Source organism: Saimiri boliviensis, chromosome 5, assembly GCF_048565385.1.
Source record: "Saimiri boliviensis isolate mSaiBol1 chromosome 5, mSaiBol1.pri, whole genome shotgun sequence".
Classification (NCBI taxonomy): Eukaryota; Metazoa; Chordata; class Mammalia; order Primates; family Cebidae; genus Saimiri; species Saimiri boliviensis.
In genome coordinates, this window is record NC_133453.1 from 66,509,023 (window position 1) to 66,532,692 (window position 23,670).

Below are 23,670 nucleotides of genomic sequence, written 5' to 3' on the forward strand. Positions count from 1 at the left end.
TGACTAAATAGGGCTGAGGTCATTGAATTATTTTATCACCAGCTTGGATTCCCTACCTCATAACCCAAGAAAGCAAGATGGAAGAAAATAGCATGAAACTAGCAACAATTTACATAGCGCCTTTTAAACTAGACTCTTCAATAATTCCCCAGAATGCAAATTTTATTTCACAATTAAAGCCATACTTTGTGTTCCTTTCAGAGTGACTCAGTCAAGTCTGTTTATCTACTTATTCAAAAATTCCAATCAAAGAAAATATTTTATTGCTTATTTGGAAACGGAATGACATTAAGATAGCATATTTTGTTTTAGTCCACTTTTCTTTAAACGAAGGACATAAAGGAAACAATTGAAAACAGACTTGCTTGACATAAACTTCATGAGAAAGAATCACAGTGGAGCTGAAAACTGTTGAGAAATCTTAAGTTCACCCTGCCCCCGTGAGTTCCTCATGGAAAATACCTTTTCGTTTGTCTGTAATCAGTGGTGAGCAGGTAACAGCTGCCTACTTGGTCTATTTTTGAGTTATAGGAAAAGACGGAACACCTGTTTGTTAATAATAGTCACCTGTTCAGAGAATAAATACGTGGATCAGAACCTACTCGGGGCCTTCAGCCTAGAATACTGTCAGCCCCTGAGGCTCTCAGCTCGGTAGGCTGCTGGTCCCCCGATAGACCCAGTTTGCTCTTCCATCTGGGCGTTTGCCTCTCATTTCCTTCAGCGCCACCTGGGTGGGGGTCTCCTGGCTGAGCTGGTACTAGGTAGAAAACCTTAGAAGTTGGTTACACATGATGGAAAAGAGGCCCTCACTAACTCATTACACATTCCCATTGTTTTTGCTTGTAAATGCATTTGGCACACAATAAAACTTTTATACAATCAAGTTGTTGAATCAATGTTTAGGTGATGACAACTTCCCCTGTAATTAAAGGTCATTTCCTATAACCTTGACTTTAGTATTGATTGATGGAGACAGGATCTTGCTGTTGCCAGGCTGCAGTGCAGTCACCTCTCACTGCAGCCTTCACCTGCCAGGCTCAAGTGATCCTCCTGCCTCAGTCTCCTGAAAAGCTGGAACTACAAGCATATGCCACCATGCCCAACTAATTTTTGCATTCTTTTGTAGAGATGGTATTTCCCTATCTGACCAAGATAGGCCGGTGACCCAGGCTGGCCTTGAACTCCTGGCTCAAGCAATCCTCCTGCCTTAGCTTCCCAGAGTGCTGGGATTATAGGCATGAGCCACTGTGCCTGGCCCACCTCGTCTTTAATGCTCTCAAAATACAGTTTTCCCCACCAGGCCTCAAATAATGTATCACACAGCAGAGCGGCTACTTTGAGAACATATGCATGTACTCTGATGACCACTTCTTTTAAAAAAGATTTCAAAGCCACAGAATTACCAGAGTGTCCTTTGGATTTCTATAGAGCACTGACAGCCCTATGCAGGGCAAAGGACACTTGATTTTCAGGGTTAGTGAACGCTGAATGGCATCTCAGAATATTGAAAGTAACATTTATTGACTTGATATAGAATAAGTTTGTTGCTACCTGACTTTTTTGGTTTGGAAAACGTGAGGCATTGCACAAGCCGGATCATCCCACCACTTCTGCCCTAAGCTGCAGACGGTCTCCTTGCACCCTCACCGGTTTTACCTCTTTGCCTGCAGCTGCTTAGAGTGGTCTTGCTGCAAAGCTGATATTTACTGTCTCGTTCCAACAAGGATGTTGGTAATTTAAAATTTCTCTGGCTTTTAACTTGTGACGTTATCATCTTGCTCGGAGTCTGTTTTCTTTTAGATTTTAGATTGCTGACATCCCAAGGGGGCTTTACGGGCTGTTGTTTTTCCCTCTTTGCTCCTCCTTTGGTGAAATTTAGAAAATAATATTCAAAAGCAGTCCCAGGGAGGTGAGGGAGAGAAAGAACCACAAATCTAGGCAATTTAAATCTTTAGTTTCTGATGAATTGTAATGAACGAGATAAGCATCATAATCAACATTAAATTCAGTAACCTTTTTTATTACTGAAAAATGACAAGCCAAATCAGTTCGACTCTGACCATGATAAAAACACCAGTATCTTACTAAAATAAATACTAAATACTAACTAGCAGAGTTGAGCCAAGGGTGGGATGAGTGAGGTGCCTGCCTTGGGCACAAAATTTAAGGGGGCATCAAAAGAGAGGGGAGGGAAGAAACAAAACCCCAAACCAAAAAACTCAGTAATCAAGCTAAATGATATTTTAATGCAATACTTTAAAAAGAAAACAAATGAAAAAAAAATGAACAAAATATCAACATGTTAAATAAAGACAAGGTCAGTAACAGTGCCTGGCCAGGCCATACTGCAGCCTCAGCCAAAAGGAAAAATCAGTAACACTGATCCTGTCTTTACCTAAAAAATGTGAATTTTTTGTTGACCTCACTTGCTTTACCCTAGTCCTGGCCCTGCTAACAAGAATATCAGTGGTTAGGGTAAAAAGATGGCATAACTCTTCGTCTAATGTTCACTCGAGGGAGAAAATATGTGTAGTGACTTTCAAGTCCAGTAATGATCACTGGGCAACCAGAATCCGTAATTTTGGCCCTGGTTTGGCTATAGTCTCAATTAAAAGGTATTTCCCAATTCAAAACATGGAAGTGTTGTCTTTTTGTTAATTCAGTCTGAAGGGATCATATTATCAAAAGCCATTACATTTCTTTTTTTCTTTTTTTTTTCTTAACCTGCTTAGAAAAACTCATGGAGTTCAGTTCATCAAAAGTTTCTCCATCCACGGTGGTCCCCTCTGGCTCTCTCTTTATTGGATTTGGCGGGAGAGGGCCTGTGGGCCTTTTTGCGGTACTCCACTTTTGTCCAGCTCCCCTCGCTGACTTTGCTCTCCTCTTCATTGGCTCTTGAGTCAGTCTCAGGGTGCAAAGGCATCCCTGGTATGGTTTTGGGGTGGTGGGGGTCCCTGGGGCTTCTCTTGAAGTCAGGTGACTGCTGAGCCTTGAGTGCTGACTGAGAAACCCTGTAGAACTTCCCAGGATATCTTTCTCTTGAAGGAGTGGAATGCTGACTTTTTCCACTGTATCTTCCTCTAGGAGAAGAGTTGAGTGATATACTACCACGACCATATTTGTTCCTGCTTCTGTCTGAGTAGCGACCTCGCTCTGAAGAGGTGTCCGTATTGCCACTGGAAAAGCCGCTGTCCCTAGAGTTGAGATGTAGGGAAGAGAAGTTTTTGGTCAGTCCATACTGAGTAGGAGAGGAGCTTCTGGACTGGTTCACAGGTGTAATCTGTTGATACTTAATGGGCACCTGGGTCCGTCTCACAGCAGCAGCATAGGAATCCTGGCCATCAAAGTGTGAGAAGTATGGTGACCCCAGAATAGGATTGCTCTGGGAACGCTGTAAGGAAGTGTTGGATGCAATCTGCCGCATCCTCAGAGTATCTAACCAGTGGCAATCAGCACCTGCAGGAGAAATGGAAATGAGCATCTTTTAAGCTACACTAAAGCTGCATGCCTAATTCACATGGCTGTCTTAGGATAATTCAAGGCTGTTTGCACTGCCGTAAGCTTTGCCATTCATAGAAATTCTAGGCTATGTATAAGGACATTTCCTTTATTGCAAATACTTTAAAAATAAGAACATTTACACTTAGTCGATATATGCTATGTGCTTGGCATTGTTCCATGGGCTTCACTTACACTATCTCATTTAATCCTCTCAATAATCTTTCTGGGTAAATACTAATAGTCTTATTCTATAAATGAGGAAGCTTGGGAGGTCAAATAACTTGCCCAAGATCACTCGGTCAATAACACCAAGTCCTTCTACATCTAAATCCCATCTTCTTCCTACATAGTTGTGTTGTCACTTCTAGAAAGTGTGTTCAGCTGTCAGGGGCATGTTTAGTAAACAAAAGTTTTTATTTATTTATTTATTTATTTATTTTTGCAATGTGCCCTTTTAAAACCTCAAGGACCCTAAGTGCAGATAAAAGAAATGAGGTTCCAAGGGTTGAGACAGCTAGAGACTGTTTGGAAGAAAGACGGTTCACGTGTCCAGAGGAGAGATCCTGAGCCTTGGGAATAAGACATATTTTTAGCAGAAAAAAATGAAGCTGCCTTGGCAAGTAGGAAGAAGTTAAGGTAAAAGAAAATGGTTGGCCGGGCATGGTGGCTCATGCCTGTAATCCCAGCACTGTGGGAGGCCGAGGCGGGTGGATCACAAAGTTAGGAGTTCTAGACCAGCCTGACCAACATGGTGAAACCCCGTCTCTACTAAAAATACAAAAATTAGCCAGGCGTGGTGGCACGAGCCTGTGATCCCAGCTACTTGGGAGTCTGAGGCAGGAGAATCGCTTGATTGCCCTGGGAGGTGGAGGTTGCAGTGAGCAGAGATCATGCCATGGCACTCTAGCCTGGGCAACAGAGCAAAACTGTCTCAGAAGAAGAAAATGGTGGATTAACAAGGATCATTTAGTAAGGTATATTTCAGTGAATAGGCAAGTTCTTCACACCTGAGATCTTTTCTGTTTTCCTCCAAGACTGAACAACGTTGCCCATGTTCTAGAGTTCTCCATGGTCCTCCAGGCCTCAGCTTCCTCAGCTACTCTACCCCCTGCTCATGCAGATGGCACATCTGGAGGGTATCAGAGCATGCACATGTCTCTGTCTCCCTCACTGCCTGGGCACAGGTAACCCGTACCCCTAAGGTGGGTGACTTGTCCAGACAATTCCAGAGACTCCTCCCAGGCTTCAATCTATCACAATGCTTTTTTGAGAGGGAGTCTCACTCTGTCATTCAGGCTGGAGTGCAGTGGCCCAATCTTGGCTCACTGCAACCTCTGCCTCCCAGGTTCAAGCAATCCTCCTGCCTCAGCCTCCTGTAGCTGGGATTACAGGAGCACACCACCACACTCGGCTAATTTTTTGTATTTTATTAGAGATGAGATTTCACCATCTTGCCCAGGCTGGTTGAGAACTCCCGAGCTCAGGCAATCCGTGCGCCTCGGCCTCCCAAAGTGTTGGAATTACAGGCGTGAGCCACCACCGCTGGCCTACAATGCCTTCTTTGTTGTTTTTATTGTGTACATGTGTGCATTTTATTGTGATAAAAAACACATTTTCCATCTTAGCCATTTTCAAGCATATAGTTGAGTAGCATTAGTATATTCACATTGTTGTGCAACAGATCTCTGTAATTGTTTCATCTTGTAGTATGGAACCTCTAAACCCATTAATCGCTACCTTCCCTTTCCCCTTCTCCCTCATCCCCGCTTGTTAACCATCTTCTACTTCCTGTTTCTATGACTTTGATTGCTGTAGATACTTCCCGTGAGCGGTATCATACAGAATCACAATGCATTCTTTCCCTCCCCTTGACTTCTATAGAATTTTGGCTTCCAATAGAACCTGATTTTGCTCAGTCTCCAGCCCCCTCCATGAAGCCACACGGTTGGGAGAACTGACTGCATTCTGGCTCCAGGGGGCGACTTTAATGAGTCTAAGTCAGATGTACTCATGCTTTGTTTAGGGACGGACAAGTTGCTCCATTCTGGCCAAAGCAGAACTGGTGAGGGGTAGTCTGTTGGGGGTTTCTAGAAAAGTTTTCCTTACTCCTAAATATAAGAACAGCTAGCAGGGGGGAAAGAAGGGAAGGTTCATTCCTCTATCTTAATGTTTGAGCCAGCTTACCTTATTGCGCCTGGAACCTGCCCTACCTCTGGACTTCTTGTTATGGAAGATAATACATTTTATCACAGTTTAAACCAGTGGTTTAAGGACTTTTGAGTAGTTCTTAATCACTGGGAAGGCTTCTTCTTCTTCTTCTTCTTTTTTTTTTTTTTTTTTTGAGACGGAGTTTCGCTCTTGTTACCCAGGCTGGAGTGCAATGGCGCGATCTCGTCTCACTGCAACCTCCGTCTCCTGGGTTCAAGCAATTCTCCTGCCTCAGCCTCCCGAGTAGCTGGGACTACAGGCGTGCACCACCATGCCCAGCTAATTTTTGTATTTTTAGTAGAGACGGGGTATCGCCATGTTGACCAGGATGGTCTCAATCTCTTGACCTCGTGATCCACCCATCTCGGCCTCCCAAAGTGCTGGGATTATAGGCGTGAGCCACCGCACCCAGCCAAGGGAAGGCTTCTTAAAATGCAGATTGCAGGTCCTACCCCCAAACTTCTGATTCAGTAAGTCTGAGTTTGGGCCTGAGAATCTGCATTTCTAGCAAGCTCACAGGTGATCCTGATGCTGCTGGTCCTGGGGCCACATGGGGAGAATTATTGGAGTAAGCCAGTTGAAATGGGGTTTTCTGCTACTCGAAGCTCAAAGATAGATCTCAATGGATGGAGGTGGTATCCTCTGAGCCTTCACATCATATGAAAATGTCATAATTCAGTTTCTGGAATGTAGCACACACCAACTTACTTGAGTCGGACCTGCTTCCAGGGTTGCCGTCTGAATTGGCAAATAATGTCTGAATGGCTAGTTGGACGGCTTTCACTTCATCCTGAGGTTTTGTTCTACTCCACTGAATCGAATGGACGTGTTTAGTGCTTTTTGGAGTTCTAACATCACTCTGGTGAAACAAACAAAGGTATGACCAAATAGACACACATATATAAGATACAATATCCAGGTTATTATATCACTTCAATTTCACTTCTTAGAACACCATCATAATGAACTATCAGAACCATTTTTTTTTTTTTTACCCAACTGAATGTTTGGCCCAAATCTGCTAATTGGATTAAAAGAAAATTTTTAACCACTTAATTTATCAGTGGGTCATAGCACTTATTCCTTAATGGATTGTAACATATATTTCTTAGTAAACTGTAGTAGCTTAAAAAAAAAAGGTGGTCTTCTCCCAGAATTTATTATATTTGACGTATCTCAATTTAACCTCTTTGTTTAATAAGAAATAAAAAAATTACCTCTTCTATTCATAGTATTTGAAGACAGATATTTTGTTGAATAAATGAACATCTGACCACCATGTTTGCCTAAGACTGCATTTGGATCCTCAAGGGAACTGAGCAAATGTGCAGTGGGGGGTGAATTACCTGCATTGCTCTCAGATGCGAAAGCAGGACAGGATCAAAAAGTAAGAAATGGGGACCAGGAGACGGAGAGGACACTAGGTCAAGACACATCACTTTCTTGTCCTGAATTGGCCCTCCTCACCAGGTATCACCAATCAGTGTTAATTAAAGAGTCTCCAGGATTCAATATGGTTAGGGAAATATGTTGAAAAAAACTGAAGTGAAAACTCCAGGCACAAGTATCACTATGGGGTCTAAAAAAGGAGGAGGAGGGTGAGGAAAGGGCGAGAGAAGAAAAGAACTGGGTGTGCTGTGGCTCCAGAACTGTCTAAGGCAGGCAGAGGTAGAATCTGGTTGTTCTAATTGTCTGATTACTAACAAGAGGGCTTTTCCTGGATAGTGAGAACCAATTAAGAAGCTCTAGAATATAGTCTCGATTCCAAGTTCCTCAAGACCAACCAGCCTCTTTTGTTTGGGTTTTGCACCTTGCAAGCAACGCTTTGACAAATAATATAACTTCTCAGATACCTCATCCTTTAAAACCTGTGCACCCCAGCAGATGAGGATAAATAATTACTGTAAAACTTTTTGGCTTCCAGCCTGGATAAGTGGATTTCTTTTCTTTTTTTCTTTCTTTTTTTTTTTTAAGATGGAGTCTCACCCTGACACCCATGCTGGAATGCCATGGTGTGATCTCGGCTCACTGCAACCTCTGCCTCCTGGGTTCAACTGATTCTCCTGCCTCAGCCTCCTGAATAGCTGGGATTACAGGCATACTCCACCATGCCTGGCTAATTTTCGTATTAGTAGAGATGGGGTTTTACTGTGTTGGCCAGGTTGGTCTCAAACTCCTGACCTCAGGTGATCCACCTGCCTCAGCCTCCTAAAATGCTGGGATTACAGGCATGAGCCATCACGCTTGGCCATTTCTTTGTTTTTTTTGAGATGGATTTTCACTCTGTCACCCAGGCTGGAGTGCAGTGGGGCCAACTCGGCTCACTGCAATTTCTGCCCCCAGGTTCAAGCGATTCTCAAGCCTCAGCCTCCTGAGTAGCTGGGATTACAGGTTTGTGCCACCACGCCTGGCTAATTTTTGTGTTTTTAGTAGAGACAGGGTTTTGCTATGTTGACCAGGTTAGTATCGAATTCCAGCAATTCTGTCACTGAGTACCTCACACCTCAGGACTTCCTTTCATCATTCCGCGCCTATTTTTCCTATCTATAAAATGAGGATAATAATATCTTTCAGTATTTTTTTTTTTTTGGAGACAGGTGTCTCACTCTGCTGCCAAGGCTAGAGTGCAGTGGTATGATCGGCTCACTGCAAGCCTCAACCTCCTGGGCTCAAGAGATCTTCTCACCTCAACTTCCCGAGTACCTGGGACCACAGACATGTGCCACCACACCCTGCTAATTTTTGTATTTTTTGTAGAGATAGGGTTTTGTAATGTTGCTCAGGCTGGTCTCAAACTCTTGGGCTCAAGTTGATCTGCCCAACTCAGCCTCCCAAAGTGCTGGGATTACAAGCTCACACCTGTAATCACACACACCGTGCCTGGCTGATATTTTTCAGTATTTATTTACATGAAATTAGTGTTATCAAACTGGTATAAGCACCTCTAACAGTGCCTGGTTCATGGCAAATCCTTAATAAGTGTTTCCTGAATGAATGAATTGGACGAGTGAATGAAATGCATGTCCCTGTGGTGGTAAGTGCACACTATTATCTCCATGTGTGCCAAGACTGTACTAGAACTGTTGCCTTCCACCCACTCCCACCGGGTTTTTATACCTTGTAAGGTTATATGCTACCAGCCACAAAGATCTTGTTGATTTAAAAAAAACCCGGTGGCTCACGCCTGTAATCCCAGCACTTTGGGAGGGCGAGGTGGGCAGATCACAAGGTCAAGAGATCAAGACCAGCCTGGCCAACATGGTGAAACCCCATCTCTACTAAAAAATACAAAAAGTAGCTGGGTGTGGTGGTGTGTGCCTGTAGTCCCAGCTACTTGGGAGGCTGAGGCAGGAGAATTGCTTGAACCCGGGAGGTAGAGGTTGCAGTGAGCCGAGATTACGCCACTGCACTCCAGCCTGGTGCCTGGCGACAGAGCAAGACTCTGTCTTAAAAAAAAAAAAAAAAAAAAAAAAAAGTGTTAAGCATTAGTATCCCCAGCACCAAACATCTTACATGGTATATAGAAGGTGTTCAATCCATAACGAATGAATGAATGAAGCACTACCTCAGTATCTATCTGGGTGAGTATATCCTGTTCTCTTTTCTTTCCAACATGTTGTTAGAGAAATTATATTGATCTTCTCATGTTCATGTTGCTTAGTTTCTCTCCAAATAAATTCCAATAACTATTATGCTCTGAGGTAACAGATAAATTTATATTCATTAACTGATGGTGAGGCCACCGGCCTTTTGCCCCAAGAGCTTACCTCATATGTGACAGTGCACTCCACAGTCTGATTTTTTGCTATTCCTACAATCCACTTCTCCATTACAAATGGTGGCTGAAAAACAGAAGTTAGGATGACGTAGTACCATAACACAGTCTGCTCTACTGTAGTATGTTTCTCTGAAGCCAGTGTGCCATATACAATTAGAAAATCGGGGTGTAATATCAGATTATCATGAAAGCATTGTCGGTTCCCATGTGGTCACTCACAACATGCTAATGTTTGGGGTTTTGCTTTGCATAAGACATCCTTTCGTAGATCTGTAAACAGCTAGTCATGGTCTCCCACAATCTTCTTTTCTGATATAACTTTTGCTATCACTCAGTCCTAACATTAGGTCATTAATTCATGCTAAAGTTTGAAACATCCGTTGGAAAGCTTTCCCACAATTAAGAGAAATCCATAGCAATATGAGAAGATCCTGAAGTGCTTTCCTTGAGCAAAGTCGTGGCTGGCTTAGTGGCTTCAACAATCGCTCTGCTTTCCATGACCTCAGACTATCCAGCAAAGTTGCACATACACATGAAGAAACCGTGGTGATGTTTTTCCACTGTATTAAAACAAAGGATTAGTGAAGAAGCCTGTACCTTTGATCCTATTTTAATTATAATGAAAACAGCCTCAGAAATAAGCTGTACTCTCCTCCCATCCTCCTTTCGCTTTAGATTTAAGGCTGCAAAGGAATGAGTGGCTGTGAGACAGGTTCAAAGACAATGTGATAGAGATTTAGCTGGGCTAGGTTTTCTTTGAGGCTGAGTCTCTGTTGCCTAGGTTGGCTCACTGCAACCTCTTCCTCTCAGGTTCAAGTGACTGTCAAGTCTCGGCCTCCCAATTAGCTGGGATTACAGGAACACACTACCACAGCTGGCCAACTTTTTGTATTTTTAGTAGAGATGGGGTTTCACCATGTTGGTTAGGCTGGTTTCCAACTCCTGGCCTCAAGTGATCTGCTCATCTTAGCCTCCCAAAGTGCAGGGATTACAAGCATGAGCCACTGCACCCAGCCTGGGCTAGTTTTGTTGCTGCTGCTGTTGGTTTTAAATTAGGATTATTATTGTTTGTTGATGTTTAAAAATTCTATAAATTTTGATTGATGTGTCTCAGTTCTAGTTTTCCTATAATCCTGTTAATGTTGGTGTGTGATTTGGCATGTATGGCATGATAGCAGAAACACTTATATTCAGTTTAGCAACTTCATGTCATCGGTGGGGAAGAAAGAGGAAATAGCTTTCCTCCAGTCTTCAAGACAACATACTATGTCCCCCCCCAAATTAGAAAAAGGTAAAACCAAATCATAACCCTTACAGATAACAATGCCATGGAAATAACTCCTAGATGTGCAGTGGAATCCAACCATGAATATCAAATCAATCTACTTGATGAATCCACTTGTAAATTAAAAGGACTTGGTTGTTCAGAATTCTGATGCTTATGAAGAGAACAGATTGTAAATGTGTTCTTTCTAATGCATGCCTTAGAAGAACCATTTTAGTTCTCTACGTGTGTTTGTACCTGGGTTTTTTGCTACAAGCTCCACTTTCTTCACTGAAACCAAATGCCTGGTTAATAATGTATTACAGTTAATGGAGTATGTGAGGTTAGGGTGACTGTCCTGTTGACTTCATGGTTATTCGTCTGAAGTTGTTGACCTTGAAGTCTCATTTGTATTTTTTCAGTATGATTGGGATAGAATTGAATTTTTTTCCATTTTGAAGAGCAAGCTAAGCATTTCCACAAGACTTTCTTCGGCGTTTTCATCAGCATGCTTCCACCACTGACCCTAGAGTAGTAACATGCTCTCTGGCCACTCCAGGATTTCATAGGTGTGAACTTAAGGAAGCCGTTAAGACTTCAACATGGCCGGGTGTGGTGGCTCACACCTGTAAGCCCAGCATTTTGGGAGGCTGAGGTGGGAGGATCATGAGGTCAAGAGATCAAGACCACCATGGCCAAAATGGTGAAACCCAGTCTGTACTAAAAAATACAAAAATTAGCTGGGTGTGGTTGTGTGTGCCTGTAGTCCCAGCTACTTGGAAGGCTGAGGCAGGAGAATTGCTGGAACCTAGGAGGCAGAGATTGCAGTGAGCCGAGATTGCACCACTGCATTCCAGCTTGGCACCTGGCAATAGAGCAAGATTCTGTCTCAAAAAAAAGGACTTCAGTGTGTGCCTCATAATTAACTTCATCTCAATCCTTCAGGAAATTGACCTCAACCAAGAAAGTCTTCGTCCATATAAGTTTTCCAAAGTTTAAAAGTACTCAAAATTTGAAGTAAATATTTTCATTGTTCACATTATGCTTACTCTCATTTATTGAAGGAAGGAAAAAGAAATGTAGAAGAAAAAAATTTTAAAAATTAAACGATACCTTTTTGCAGTGCTTTTTAGTTCACACAGCATAAGTGGAGTTTTAACAAAAACCCATTATGATCTCAATCTGCTAAATAAAACGTGCCTTTCAACAGCCAGCTCAAGGCTGAGCTGATGTGAGCATGGACAAGTATAAAAGCACACTGCTGGGGTATTTTAATGTCTTTGTTTGATATCTGTGAATTCAAAAGAGCTTTTAAGCTGTAAATAGAACCCTACCTTTGTCATCTTTAAAATCTCTGCATCAGGTAGGTTAGTGTTGAATGTCACATCTTTTATGTAGGTTATTGCAATTTCATCCCCATCCATCTCCATATACATTTTCCATTTGCAATCCTGGAATTAAAAACAAAATTATAGAATCTGAGAAGGTGAAACATTTTTTTAGTCTCAATGTTTCATAACACAAAAAATATTCTAAATGAAGTATTATTGGAGTGGCTTTTTTTTTCCTTTTTCAATAAAAGGACATGAAATTAGATTCCTATGCATGTCGAAATAAGCTCCAGTTAGTGCAGCCTTGAGACATAATTTATCAGTTTTAAGTGTTCTGTTATAGGAGTTACAAAATCAATCCTGAAGGGATCAGGCAGATAATAAAAATGAGTAAAGCCAGGCAGTTTCCTTATAAAGCTTTGAGGCAACCTTTTAAAACAGACCCATTTAATTTACATATTAAACATTGTGGGAACATTTTCTCATTGCTATGAAGAAATGTGGGTTTTCTACCTTTCTTGAACTATAAGGCCTTCTTGATCCACCTTTAATTTTCCTAGATTGATAATGATGTGGGTTCAAGAAACTCTTTCCTCTTAACAAGAAGGAAAACAGTGCAAGTGTGATGACACATGATAATGGACAACTAGGGAGTTCTGTGGTGGGCGAGGGACTGTGGGAAGCTCAAGGACAGCTGCCCTAAAAGCACGCCTACTTCTCGGCTTCTGTTGATTGTTCCCATGTATAAATGTGAGCTCAGTTTTGCTAGGTCCTTTAATATTTCATGAAAAGTTGAGAATTTTGATCCTTATGTAAAACCTCTTGATTTTTAAATGGTGGTATGTTAATTAAATTTTTAATAAAATCACCATATAATGAAAAAGTGCTTTACATCACTAGTTACCAGAAAACTGCAAATTGAAACCACAATGAGGTACCACTCTGCACCCATCAGAATGGCTGAGACTGATAACATCAAACGTTGGCTAGGATTTAGAGTTACTGGAACTCCCACATTAATATTAATACGTTGTTGGTAGGAACATAAATGGTACAATTGCTTCAGAAAACATTTTGGTAATTTTTTACAAAACCAAATATATGCCTATTCTCTGACCCAGAAAATCAGCTGCTAGGTATTTACCAAAGAGAAGTGAAAAAGACTTGTCTAAGTATGTTTTTAGCAGCTTTATCATATTAACTAGAAAGCTTGAAACAAGCCAAGTGTCTATCAAAATGAGACTGGATAAACTGTAACATATTGATAGAATGGAATACTACTTAGCAATACAAAGGAAGATGTTACTGATGCATGCAACAACTTGGATAAATCTCAAACATTATAGTGAGTGAAAGAAGTATACAGAAAAAAAGCAACCTAATGATTCCATTTACATGATATTCTAGAACAGACAAAACTAATTCATGGTAGAAAAGTTCAGAAGGGTGCTTGCTTCTGCAAACGGGGACTTTCAAGGTATATGAGGGAACTTTCTGGGGGTAGCAGTAATCTATTGATAGTTTGGGTTACATAGGTGCATGCATCGGTTAAAATTCAGTGAATATACATTTAAAATGTGTGCATTTCTCTTTTTAATTATATTGTGATTATTAAAACAATTTTTTTGAGACAGGGTCTTGCTTGCTCTGTCACCCAGACTCGAGTATGGTAGCGTGATCCCAGCTCACTGCAGTCGACCTCTCAAGCTCAAGCGATTCTCCCACCTCAGTCTCCTAAGTAGCTGGGACCACAGGCATGTTCCATCAGGCTCAGCTACTATTTTCTTATTTTAAATTTTTTGTAGAGATGGGTTTCACTATGTTGTTGCTCTAGCTGGCCTCAAATTGCTGGGCTCAAGTGATCCTCCCACTTCAGCCTCCCAAAGTGCTGGGATTACTGTGTGAGCCACTGCACCTGAACTGCATTTTTTATTCTAGCATACTAAAATATTTAGGAGGAAGCATATTGATATCTGCAAATTAATTTGAAATGTATCAAAGTAAAGATTGATGGATGGCTAGAAGGACAGGTAAATGGGATAGCCAAGTATATGTGATAAGTCAAGTGGAGTAAAATGTTAATGGTTGAATGGGGGGTATGAGGGTTCACTGTAAAATTCTTTCAACTTTGCTGTATAAATAATTTAATAATAAAAATGTTTAGGGATAAACAAAGGAAAAGAAACTCACGTCTTTGTTCCAAATTTAACCCCTGGACCATAAATTCACATTCTCTCTGTTTATCTGTCTATCTACTTTTTAAAATTTCTTTTTTAGAGATTGTATCTCACTATATTGCCCAAGATGGCCTTGAACTCTTGGCCTCAAGCAATCCTTCCACCTCAGCCTCCCAAGTCACTGGGATAGTGGCATAAGCCACTGCTCCTGGCTCTGTGTTTTTTGAAGAATGAAGAATCCTGAGGATTAAGGCTAAATGTACCAAGCACCTTACATGCTGAAACTAGAAGATGCCCTCATAAATAAGGGTGGACCTGGAATCTTTCCTAGAGCAAGCTCAGACATAATTCTTATGGGAAGGCATCAACAAAGAGGCTGTTGAAAGTCTGTTGGCTTCAACAGGAAGCTGGGGGGTGTCTGATGTTTTAGGAAAGCCTCTAGATGAATTGCAAACCTAGCAGGGCCCATGTCTGACCCTGTTTGCCCAGCCACAGTCACAAGATGGAGAGCCAATTAATGAAGGAAAAGGTCTACTCAATAAAATGAAAACCTGGCTCTTGGTTAACATAAGTCAAATGAGTTTCTCAGCATTGGCAAATCCCTCTGTATTTCTTTGTTTTGGAGCCACTGCTACCCAGGCAACGTGGGTCCTGAGATAACTGGGCAGGATAATGACTGTTTGGTGTCATGATTGCGCTTCTCTGAAATAGCAAGAGCCTCCTCAAGGCAGCAGCTGGGATAAAAAGCCTTAGAAGAGAGGAGTTTACTTAGTTCTCTGTCTTTTGCCTATCAAATTTGGGAATTAAGTTAGTCAAAAGACCTTGAACTGCATGAAAATGCCTGAACTCCCCTGCTTCGCTCTCATCTCCTAACCAGAGAGCTCCCCCATGACTTCAAGCTACAAATCAGACCTTTCTCTGCACATTGTCAGAGCAGCTCTGTGTCAAGAAGGGGCCGACAGGAGGGAAACTCACATCTGTGGAGCGCTTACTATGCTCTAGGCATGTTGCTGGGCACTTACATAATGCTATTTTATTGGATATCCGTAATAACCGTGAAAGTCAGGACTATGTTCCCTTCAGGTGAATGAGAAAAATGAGGCTCAGACAGATTAAAGAACTCTCTTAGGGCTTCCTGGCCAATACGTGGTTGACATCAATACAAGGCTGCGTGACCCCAAAGCTGGAGGAGATAGTAACGGGGATAGACAAGTGGGAGAGGTGGCAGGTGAACCTGCTGCATGGTTCTGTAGAGCTTCATAAATGGATCCAGCCACGGACAACAAGCAGGAGGAAGAAGGACCAGAGAAGGTTTCGCTGATATAACCAAAAAAGCTAGTGGCCATCATCCTCCCCGCAGCGACTGCTTCCCTGTTCCCCAAGGTCCAACGTGGAGAAACACTGATACAAATAACAGAGTTAGAGACTTTTCATTTTTAAATTCTCTTTTTCCCTTCTACTAAAGAAAGGCTTTTACCACAAAAGAAGGCAGCTACAAAAGGAGTAAAACTATAATCAGGCCAGGCATGGTGGCTCACGCCTGCAATCCCAGCACTTTGGGAGGCTGAGGTGGGCAGATCACGAGTCAAGAGATTGAGACCATCCTGGCCAACATGGTTGAAACCCTATCTCTACTAAAAATACAAAAATTAGCTGGGCGTGGTGGTGCACGCCTGTAGTCCCAGCTACTCAGGAGGCTGAGACAGGAGAATCGCTTGAACCTGAGAGGTGGAGGTTGCAGTAAGCCGAGACTGCGCTACTGCACTGCAGCCTGGCGACACAGCAAGACTCCATCTCAAACAAACAGAACGCTATAATCAAGGAAGTCATAAGACAAGGAGGGCATCATTCATTTCACTAAAAAATAGGTTCAGCTTGTTAAAACCTGAGTGAGAGAGAATATGCTCAACATGCAGTGCCCATGTAAATCATTAAGATAATTTGACAATGACCCGACGCAACTCCAGGTGTCTTCAGGGCATCAGTGATGTCACTGTTGCCTTAGTTAACAAAAGTAATTCACAAGTAACATAATTGAATTCCTTATATTCTGCTCAGTTTCAAATTAGTCTAAGGTATCCTTAACATTTTTGCCATCTTGTAAGTCATAATTTGCCAGTGAGGACTGTCCACAACTCTGGGATTCAAACAGTTATTGAACTGCACAGGGCACACTGCAGACAATGAGATGGCAGGTAACCAGTTCTTAACCGAGCAACCACTGAAAAGGCTATCATTACAAACGAGATGAGTTAAGTCATTAATAACGTCACTAAAAATAACAATTCCATAACTTTATGAGCCAAATACAGGGTTTTAATTACACATTTACAACCTTTTCAGTACCTTGGCTGTGATAGGGACCAGGTAATGGCACAGTGAACTCTGATTTTTAGACCGTTCACTTTGAAAAAAAATTTTTTTCTTCTTGAGACAGGTTCTTACTCTGTCACCAAGGCTGGAGTGCAGTGGTGCAGGCTCAGCTCACTGCAGCATCAATCTCCTGGGCTCAGGTGATCTACTCACATCAGATGTATGTCACCATGCCTGGCTAATTTTGCTTTTTTTTTTTTTTTAAGACAGGGTAGAGTGCAGTGGTGCAATTTCAGCTCACTGCAATCACCACCTCCTGGGTTTGAGAGATCCTCCCACCTCAGCCTCCCTAGTAGCTGGGACTACAGGCATGTGCCACCACAGCCAGCTAATTTATGTATTTTTAGTAGAGACAGGGTCTCACCATGTTGATAACGCTGCTTTCAAACTCCTGACCTCAGGTGATCTGCCCATCTCGGCCTCCTAAAGTGCTGGGATCACAGGTGTGAGCCACCACACCCGGCCTAATTTTGCTTTTATTCTTTGTAGAGATGAAGTCTTACTATGTTGTCCAGGCTGGTCTCGAACTCCTGGGCTCAAGTGGTTCTCCTGCCTCAGCTTTGCAAATTGCTGGGATTAGACAGGCATGAGCAACTGCACCCGGCCCAGGGTAAACTATTGATTTTGGCTTGAGGTGAGTGATAGAAATGTGGGTACTGATTTTTGAATTAGAAATACTCGAGTCAGGCCAGGTACGGTGGCTGACGCCTGTAATCCCAGCACTTTGGGAGGCCGAGGTGGGCAGATCACAAGGTCAAAAGATCAAGACCATCCTGGCCACAGGATGATGGTGAAACCACATCTCTACTAAAATACAAAAATTAGCTGGGCATGGTGGTGGACGCCTGTACTCTCAACTACTTGGGAGGCTGAGGCAGGAGGATTGCTTGAACCTGGGAGGTGGAAGTTGCAGTGAGCCGAGATTGCGCCACTGCATTCCAGCCTGGCACCTGGCGACAGAGCAAGACTGTCTCAAAAAAAAAAAAAAAAAAAAAAAAAAAAAAAATTAAGGAGTCACTTTGAATGTGTCTGTGAACAACTCTAAAAAGCAAACAGCTGTCTATTCTGAGGTCCTATGGAAACTGCAAAGTGCCCCTTTTCCAAAACCATCTCATCCTGGTAGTCTGAAATGCTCCTGTTATTCACTCCTCTTATTAAGGTGTTGATGATTCCTATTAAAATGGAAACAGTATGGAAAAAATGAAACATTAAGCCATTACTAGTGGAACATTACTAGTAGAAAAGGTAGGGCAAGATCACCGGTTTAAAGTTTCAGTACCTGGGTCTGAATCCCAGTTTTTCCCCCTTTCCCCCTAACCACGGCCAACTTATGTAACCTTTCTGAACCTCAGCGTTCTTTACTCAGAAGTGGACTGTTGTGTCCCACGGAGATTAAACGAGATAATGTAACTGCAGTACCCAGTATTATGCCAGAACTGAATTAGGAACTCAAAAAGGAATAATTATCATTATTACCAATATGGTCACCAACCCAGTTCCAATTAGTTTATTAGATTAGATGGTTTGTCATCTAGCAGCCATAAAAGGGAATAGGACAGAGAACAAGGTAGCTTTGATGGACGGGAAGGTTTAAAGGGTGGGCTAGAAGAGGGACCCTGCTGGAATGGGCAGGCTAGGTCAGCGCGTCTCACTTGGGCAGGATCTGGGCATAGCATCCAGGGGGCTGTGAATCATTCAGGTACCAGGGAGTGATCAGAGATGAAAAACAGAAGATGCAGCCAGCGGCAACATAACAATGGCCAGCTTCATGAAATGAATCAAAGAAGGAATAAATTCGTATCTTCTTATGTAGACGGATCATATAACACCAAGTCTGACCTTCCCTGCTTCTGCATATCTTGATTCACTAAGCAGCAGCACCGGATGTCTGGAGGTATTATGCATGATTGACAGCCAGAGAGCTTTATCTTGGATAAGGAAACCGAAGCACAGAGAAATGAGGTAATTTGATGGAGGTCATGCAGGTAGCAAGAGGTGGGGCACAAGTACTTGCTGTGCATTTGCAGGGAGTGATATTACTTTTCAGTAGGAAAAGGGAACCAGCCCAGGAGCAGAGCTGGGCACTGAGAAGTGCTTCTGCTAGGACTTCGAGTAGTAAAAAAAAAAAAAAAAAAAAAAAAAGAGTCACTCTGAACTTTCCACTAGCTAGAAAATCTCCCTCTCAGTGCAAATCTACAAGAAACAGATGGAATTTTGTTGGGGAGAGGGTAATGTTTGCATTTGATATGAATGAAAAATATGACAATTCTGGTGGGTGCCCAGAATATGCATGCTTGTCTGAGCAGCTGCTGAAATACCTGGGTAATTTTAGGAGCAAGTATGTGGCTAACGGAGAATAGAAAGCATTCCATCCGAACTGCTTCAGGATTGCCAATTATGTGAAAAAATTTTCTGAATTAAGACCACTGGCCAACTAAAACAGAAACTCTTACACTGTGAAGATAAAATCCTCAACAACACTCGGTTAATGCTAAATTAAGTATCTCTTTGTGAGAAATCACTATTACACTCTTTGCAAGCTGTTTAAATTTTTTTAGAGTTCCAAGCTAGTACAAGTAACGCCAAACATAGACATCCCATCTCTTCCCACAAGGAAGAAAAGAGAGAATGAAGGAATGAAGAAAAGGGGGAGGAGAGAATAAAAAGAAATAATCAAGATAGAAGTAAATTTTCCAAAAAGGAAAAGAGATTAAAGGTAGCACAAAAAACTAGAGTTTAAAGTTCTGGGCAATTCAGAAACAGTAATCAATCTCTTTCTTTCTCTCTCTCTTTTTCCCTATCAAAATTTAATTGCATTTATGAGTATTATAGATAAAACTATTGAACAATCAAGACCAAGATCACTCAATACATTTCAGAAAGAGACTCTCAAAATTAGGCTTTCAGGTTTTTATAGATCATCTTTACCTGATGTTACAGATGTTTAAAACATTTTAAATTTATTTTCTTATTTAGGTATATTTTGCAAGTAACAAAATGCACAGATTTCAAGTGCACAGTTCCATAAATTTTGACAAGGGTACATATCTGTGTAACCATCAGAATAAGCAAGGTAGTTCTAGTATCCTACGACCACCTTCCCTCATGGCTATTGCCAGGCAAGCTGCCTACATAACCAGGACACTGTTCCTGCTTCTGTCACCACAGATTAAATTTGACTGTTCTGGAACATCACAAAATTAGAATTTTACAGCAGATACTTGTATATGTCTGGCAAAATGTTTTTGAGATTTATCTATGTTAATTAATCCTCATGGCCTTACCCTGTTATAGAGAGCACTGCCCCCACTTTACAGATGAGGAGACTGAGGCTCAGAAAGTGGAGAGATTTGCAGCAAGGTCATTTGCCTTTGTAGGATGGGAATTCAAGTCCAGGCATGCCAAGTCTAAGCTGAGACGTTAATTTTCAAAATCCACCCTCACCCTCCAAAACTATGAATGGAGAAAAAGTAAAATCACCCAAGAATGCTCAGTGTTCCAGCCAAAAGAGACCAGTCTCGAGGAAGCAATTTAAAATATAAAAAACTGAGGTCGGGATAAACTTTTTAAGATTCAAGGCTAGACTGGAAGAGACAGTCTCGTAGCAGGCAACTGACTGTTGTGAAATCTAAGGGGTAATGCAAGATGAAATAAGAATACGATAAAAATTTTGGTCATGCTGGTATGAAAAGTAGTAAGATGTTGACGATTTAGGCTTCTGAAGGCTCCTTTATATGCGTTGCTATTATCTAGCTCAGCTGCTGAAACCTGCAGTTTTAAAGGCAGGAGAGTGGAACATCCTGTGGTAGCACCTGGGTTATTTATCATTAAGTTTAACCCTGCTACATTATATTTTATTATGCTGCCTTTAAAAAAAGATAATACAAGTATGGTTAATTTGCTTCTCTTCTTTATCTATACAGTGTCATGACCCAGCATGGCTTTGTCCCATGAGATTTGTTTTTTAACCGAAAAGAAATCCACAAGAAACTCTCCCTAAAAATTCCATTAATAACCTCTTTCAGCGCGTATAGGTTGCAGGGTCTGGAACTAAGAATGTTTTAATCTCTTCAGCAAAACAATGTCTCATAATGATGTACAGGACTATTGCTGTACTGATGAAGAATCATACATAATTCAGCACCTTTCACTTGGCACCACTGTGATATCCTCATTAGCCGTGGCTCACAGTGTCTGTCAGATGGTGTCCATGCGAACGCAGGCATTATATTGTCTTTGAGATGTGCAGCTGCTTCCATGACACTGCCAGTATATAAAAACATGACGCCAGTTTGTTTTATTTAGTGCTAAACCTTCCAGTTTGTAAAAACAAGGCTGACACAGAGCCTGACATGAGGCAGTGAAAATAATTAGCTCTCATTTTCTCAGCCTCCTATTTCCTTCTCCCTGCTGTGTTCTCTTTCCACTAAACCACCACATGTCAGTCGAAATGGGAGGCAATTAGTGGGCTCATTTCAGTCCCCACAACTGTGCTGAAAAGAAAGTATTTATGATGGCACAATGAACAGCTGAAAGATTAAATAACATTTGCCTTTTGAAAAGAAAATGACTTCTAGCTAAATGGGCAATTTTTGATTATTCTCAAACAAGCTTAGAGTAGTTGGTTTTTAAAATACAAGAAAGGAAAATGAGTCATTTTTAGGTGAAAGAATCAAATAAAACTTGACACAGTAATGCAAATAACTGATGTTTTATTGCAAAATATGTAAATGCGTTATACCCTTAACAATGGCTTGTGTCTAAGGTCAGGGCAGATTGGTGCCAAGTAGACACCAGTGGAGATAAGGTGGTTATAGTGCCTTTTTGGGGGTTGTTATTTGAGTTACGTATGAAAAAGGGGCTTTAGGGGTGATGGTAAAATAAAGTGAAATCAAGTGAGACATACTTTCATATGATGCATTACACACTCGACTATCTCAAATGGTTCAGATGTTAGTTGACATGTTTGGAAAGGGCTTTTTTTTTTTTTCCTTAACTGTATTTGAAATTGGAAAGTACTAGGTCTTTATAATGAAAAAAAAAGAATAGTAAGTCTTGCTATTGATTTTTGAATAACTAAGAATCTATTCTGTTGCAGACTGGGCTTCTTAACCAATTATAGAAGTTGATCTAGCTTACCTAAGTGCTGCTTTAACATTTTGAAATACTGGGATATCTACTGCAAATAAACTTTTATCTAGGATCCTCAAAATATAAACATGTTTTATATTTTATATATAAAATATAAAAATATAAAAGCTCTTCTGCCTGCTAAGTTCTTCTCCCGTCCCATGATGTTGGGGGTGACTCAAAGAAATAGAATTTTCAAAAAAAAAAAAAACAAAAAAACACTAACCTAGTTAGTAGGCATTGCTTACCAGTTAAGCTATTATGAATTCAAATCCTAGTGTCCAGGATTGATATGGTTGTCAGACATCCTTGATTTTCCAACATAGTGCTTTATAATTTTACTTCAAATAGCTTGACCCTTTTATAGTTGATTATTCTCAACATTTAGATTTTGGTTTAGAAAACAGAAGCCACTGTGAGTACTGAGGTCTCTCGCTGCAGAACTTACAGTGATCCTCAGAAGCTTTCGAAAACTTGCTTCTAAGAGCAAAGATCTCTTTCGCTATAGACAACTGCGCCTGCCATCATGAAGTCACCAACTATGACCGTTTCCACATTTTTAAAAAGATAGTCACAAATTTAAATTTTGTTTTTCTGTTTCCAAACTATATACTTTTTACAAAAATGAATCCCAATTTTTGATTCATGCATTATGGTCAGTATGAGACATGATGACCAAATGAGACGACGGTGACCTGGAGACCTAAGCCAACTGACAATTGATTAATTGGGAGACTAGAGCTCTCTTTGAGTTAAAGACACTTATTATAGTTGGTAACCGGCAATAATGTGCTTGTAATTTATTCAAGCCTATGTTTTATCATGTACATCGCTATTTCAAAAGGAATTCAAAATCTTGATTAAGAAGACTAAGAGGGACCCAAGAGTGTGCTGGAGCCAGCTCCCATGAGCTGACTGCTTACACCCATCCCCAACTTTAAATCCAGTGACATCAGATTGGTAAGGTGAAATCAGCCATGGTGGGAATCTTCACACCATGGAGATCTGCACATACTGCAGATCAGGGCTTTCTCCCATTGTTAGACACTTCCTTGCACGCTAGCATGTAAGCAGGACTGGCAATCCATTCAGCAAGTATGCACTGAGCACCCCGCCCAGTTCTGCTCTAGCTCTCTGGCTCTATAGGCGGCTGTCCAACCTGTTTGACAAAGTACATTGCCATACTCTGTAATTAGAAATCAGCAGTGAGTTATGCAGTTGTACAGTTCTGAACTGCATTTGCTTCTTTGCTCAATTAGAACTTGAGTTTCTTTTTCATTTTTAAAAAACCACTTTATTGAGATATAATTGACATACGAAAAGCTCTACCTATTTAACGTATATAACGTGATGAGTTTGGAGATACATATGTAAGACAGAGTAAGGATGGGACTCAGCCCCACCCCACCCCCACTGGTGTATTTCTTTTCATACATCCTCACTGACCATGAGAGTCAACTATGTGAAGAAACTGAGAAGCAGCATTCCACCATCAATCTAACTCAAGGCAGTTAGCCCTATCACCTGCATGCACACAAAACCAAGAAAATGACCCATCCTAACCCCTTCCCTCATTATACTACTCAAATCCCTGCCCCAGGAGCTTATCTGCCATTTTTTGATCATACCATGCATGTATTAACATGATTTCTGAATCCGCCTGCATACCCTATGCTCTGTCCTGCACATGTAATGACATTCACATACCTCATGCTTATTCATGTCACCCTTCTCAAAACACTGCAAGACCTGCTCTCAGAGAGCCAGTTGAAGAACTCTTGCTCCCATGCTGTCTCCCTTGGGATCGAGCATAAGCCCCAACAGAGTCTTGTCTGGGAAACTTTCTCAGCCTCATGTTAATTTCTGTTGCATGAGAACTCAAGAACAGGTAGGTAATGTATGCACGTA

General features: G+C 41.3%; 1 protein-coding gene across 3 annotated transcripts in view; it reads right to left on the reverse strand.

Moving 5' to 3' along the window:
* Window positions 1-236: 236 nt before the first annotated feature.
* Window positions 237-23,670, reverse strand: part of MAP3K20 (mitogen-activated protein kinase kinase kinase 20) — a 197,048-nt gene continuing 173,614 nt past the window's right edge. For 2 of the 3 annotated variants that reach the window (XM_039469825.2, XM_003921859.4), the window contains exons 17-20: window positions 12,086-12,202; window positions 9,477-9,551; window positions 6,418-6,568; window positions 237-3,456 (exon numbers count right to left, since the gene is read on the reverse strand). In XM_039469825.2, coding sequence (XP_039325759.1) covers window positions 2,756-3,456; window positions 6,418-6,568; window positions 9,477-9,551; window positions 12,086-12,202 — 1,044 coding nt within the window. In that variant the 3' untranslated portion in view covers window positions 237-2,755. The remainder of the gene's footprint in view (window positions 3,457-6,417; window positions 6,569-9,476; window positions 9,552-12,085; window positions 12,203-23,670) is intronic. The other variant, XM_074399461.1, reaches the window with a different exon arrangement.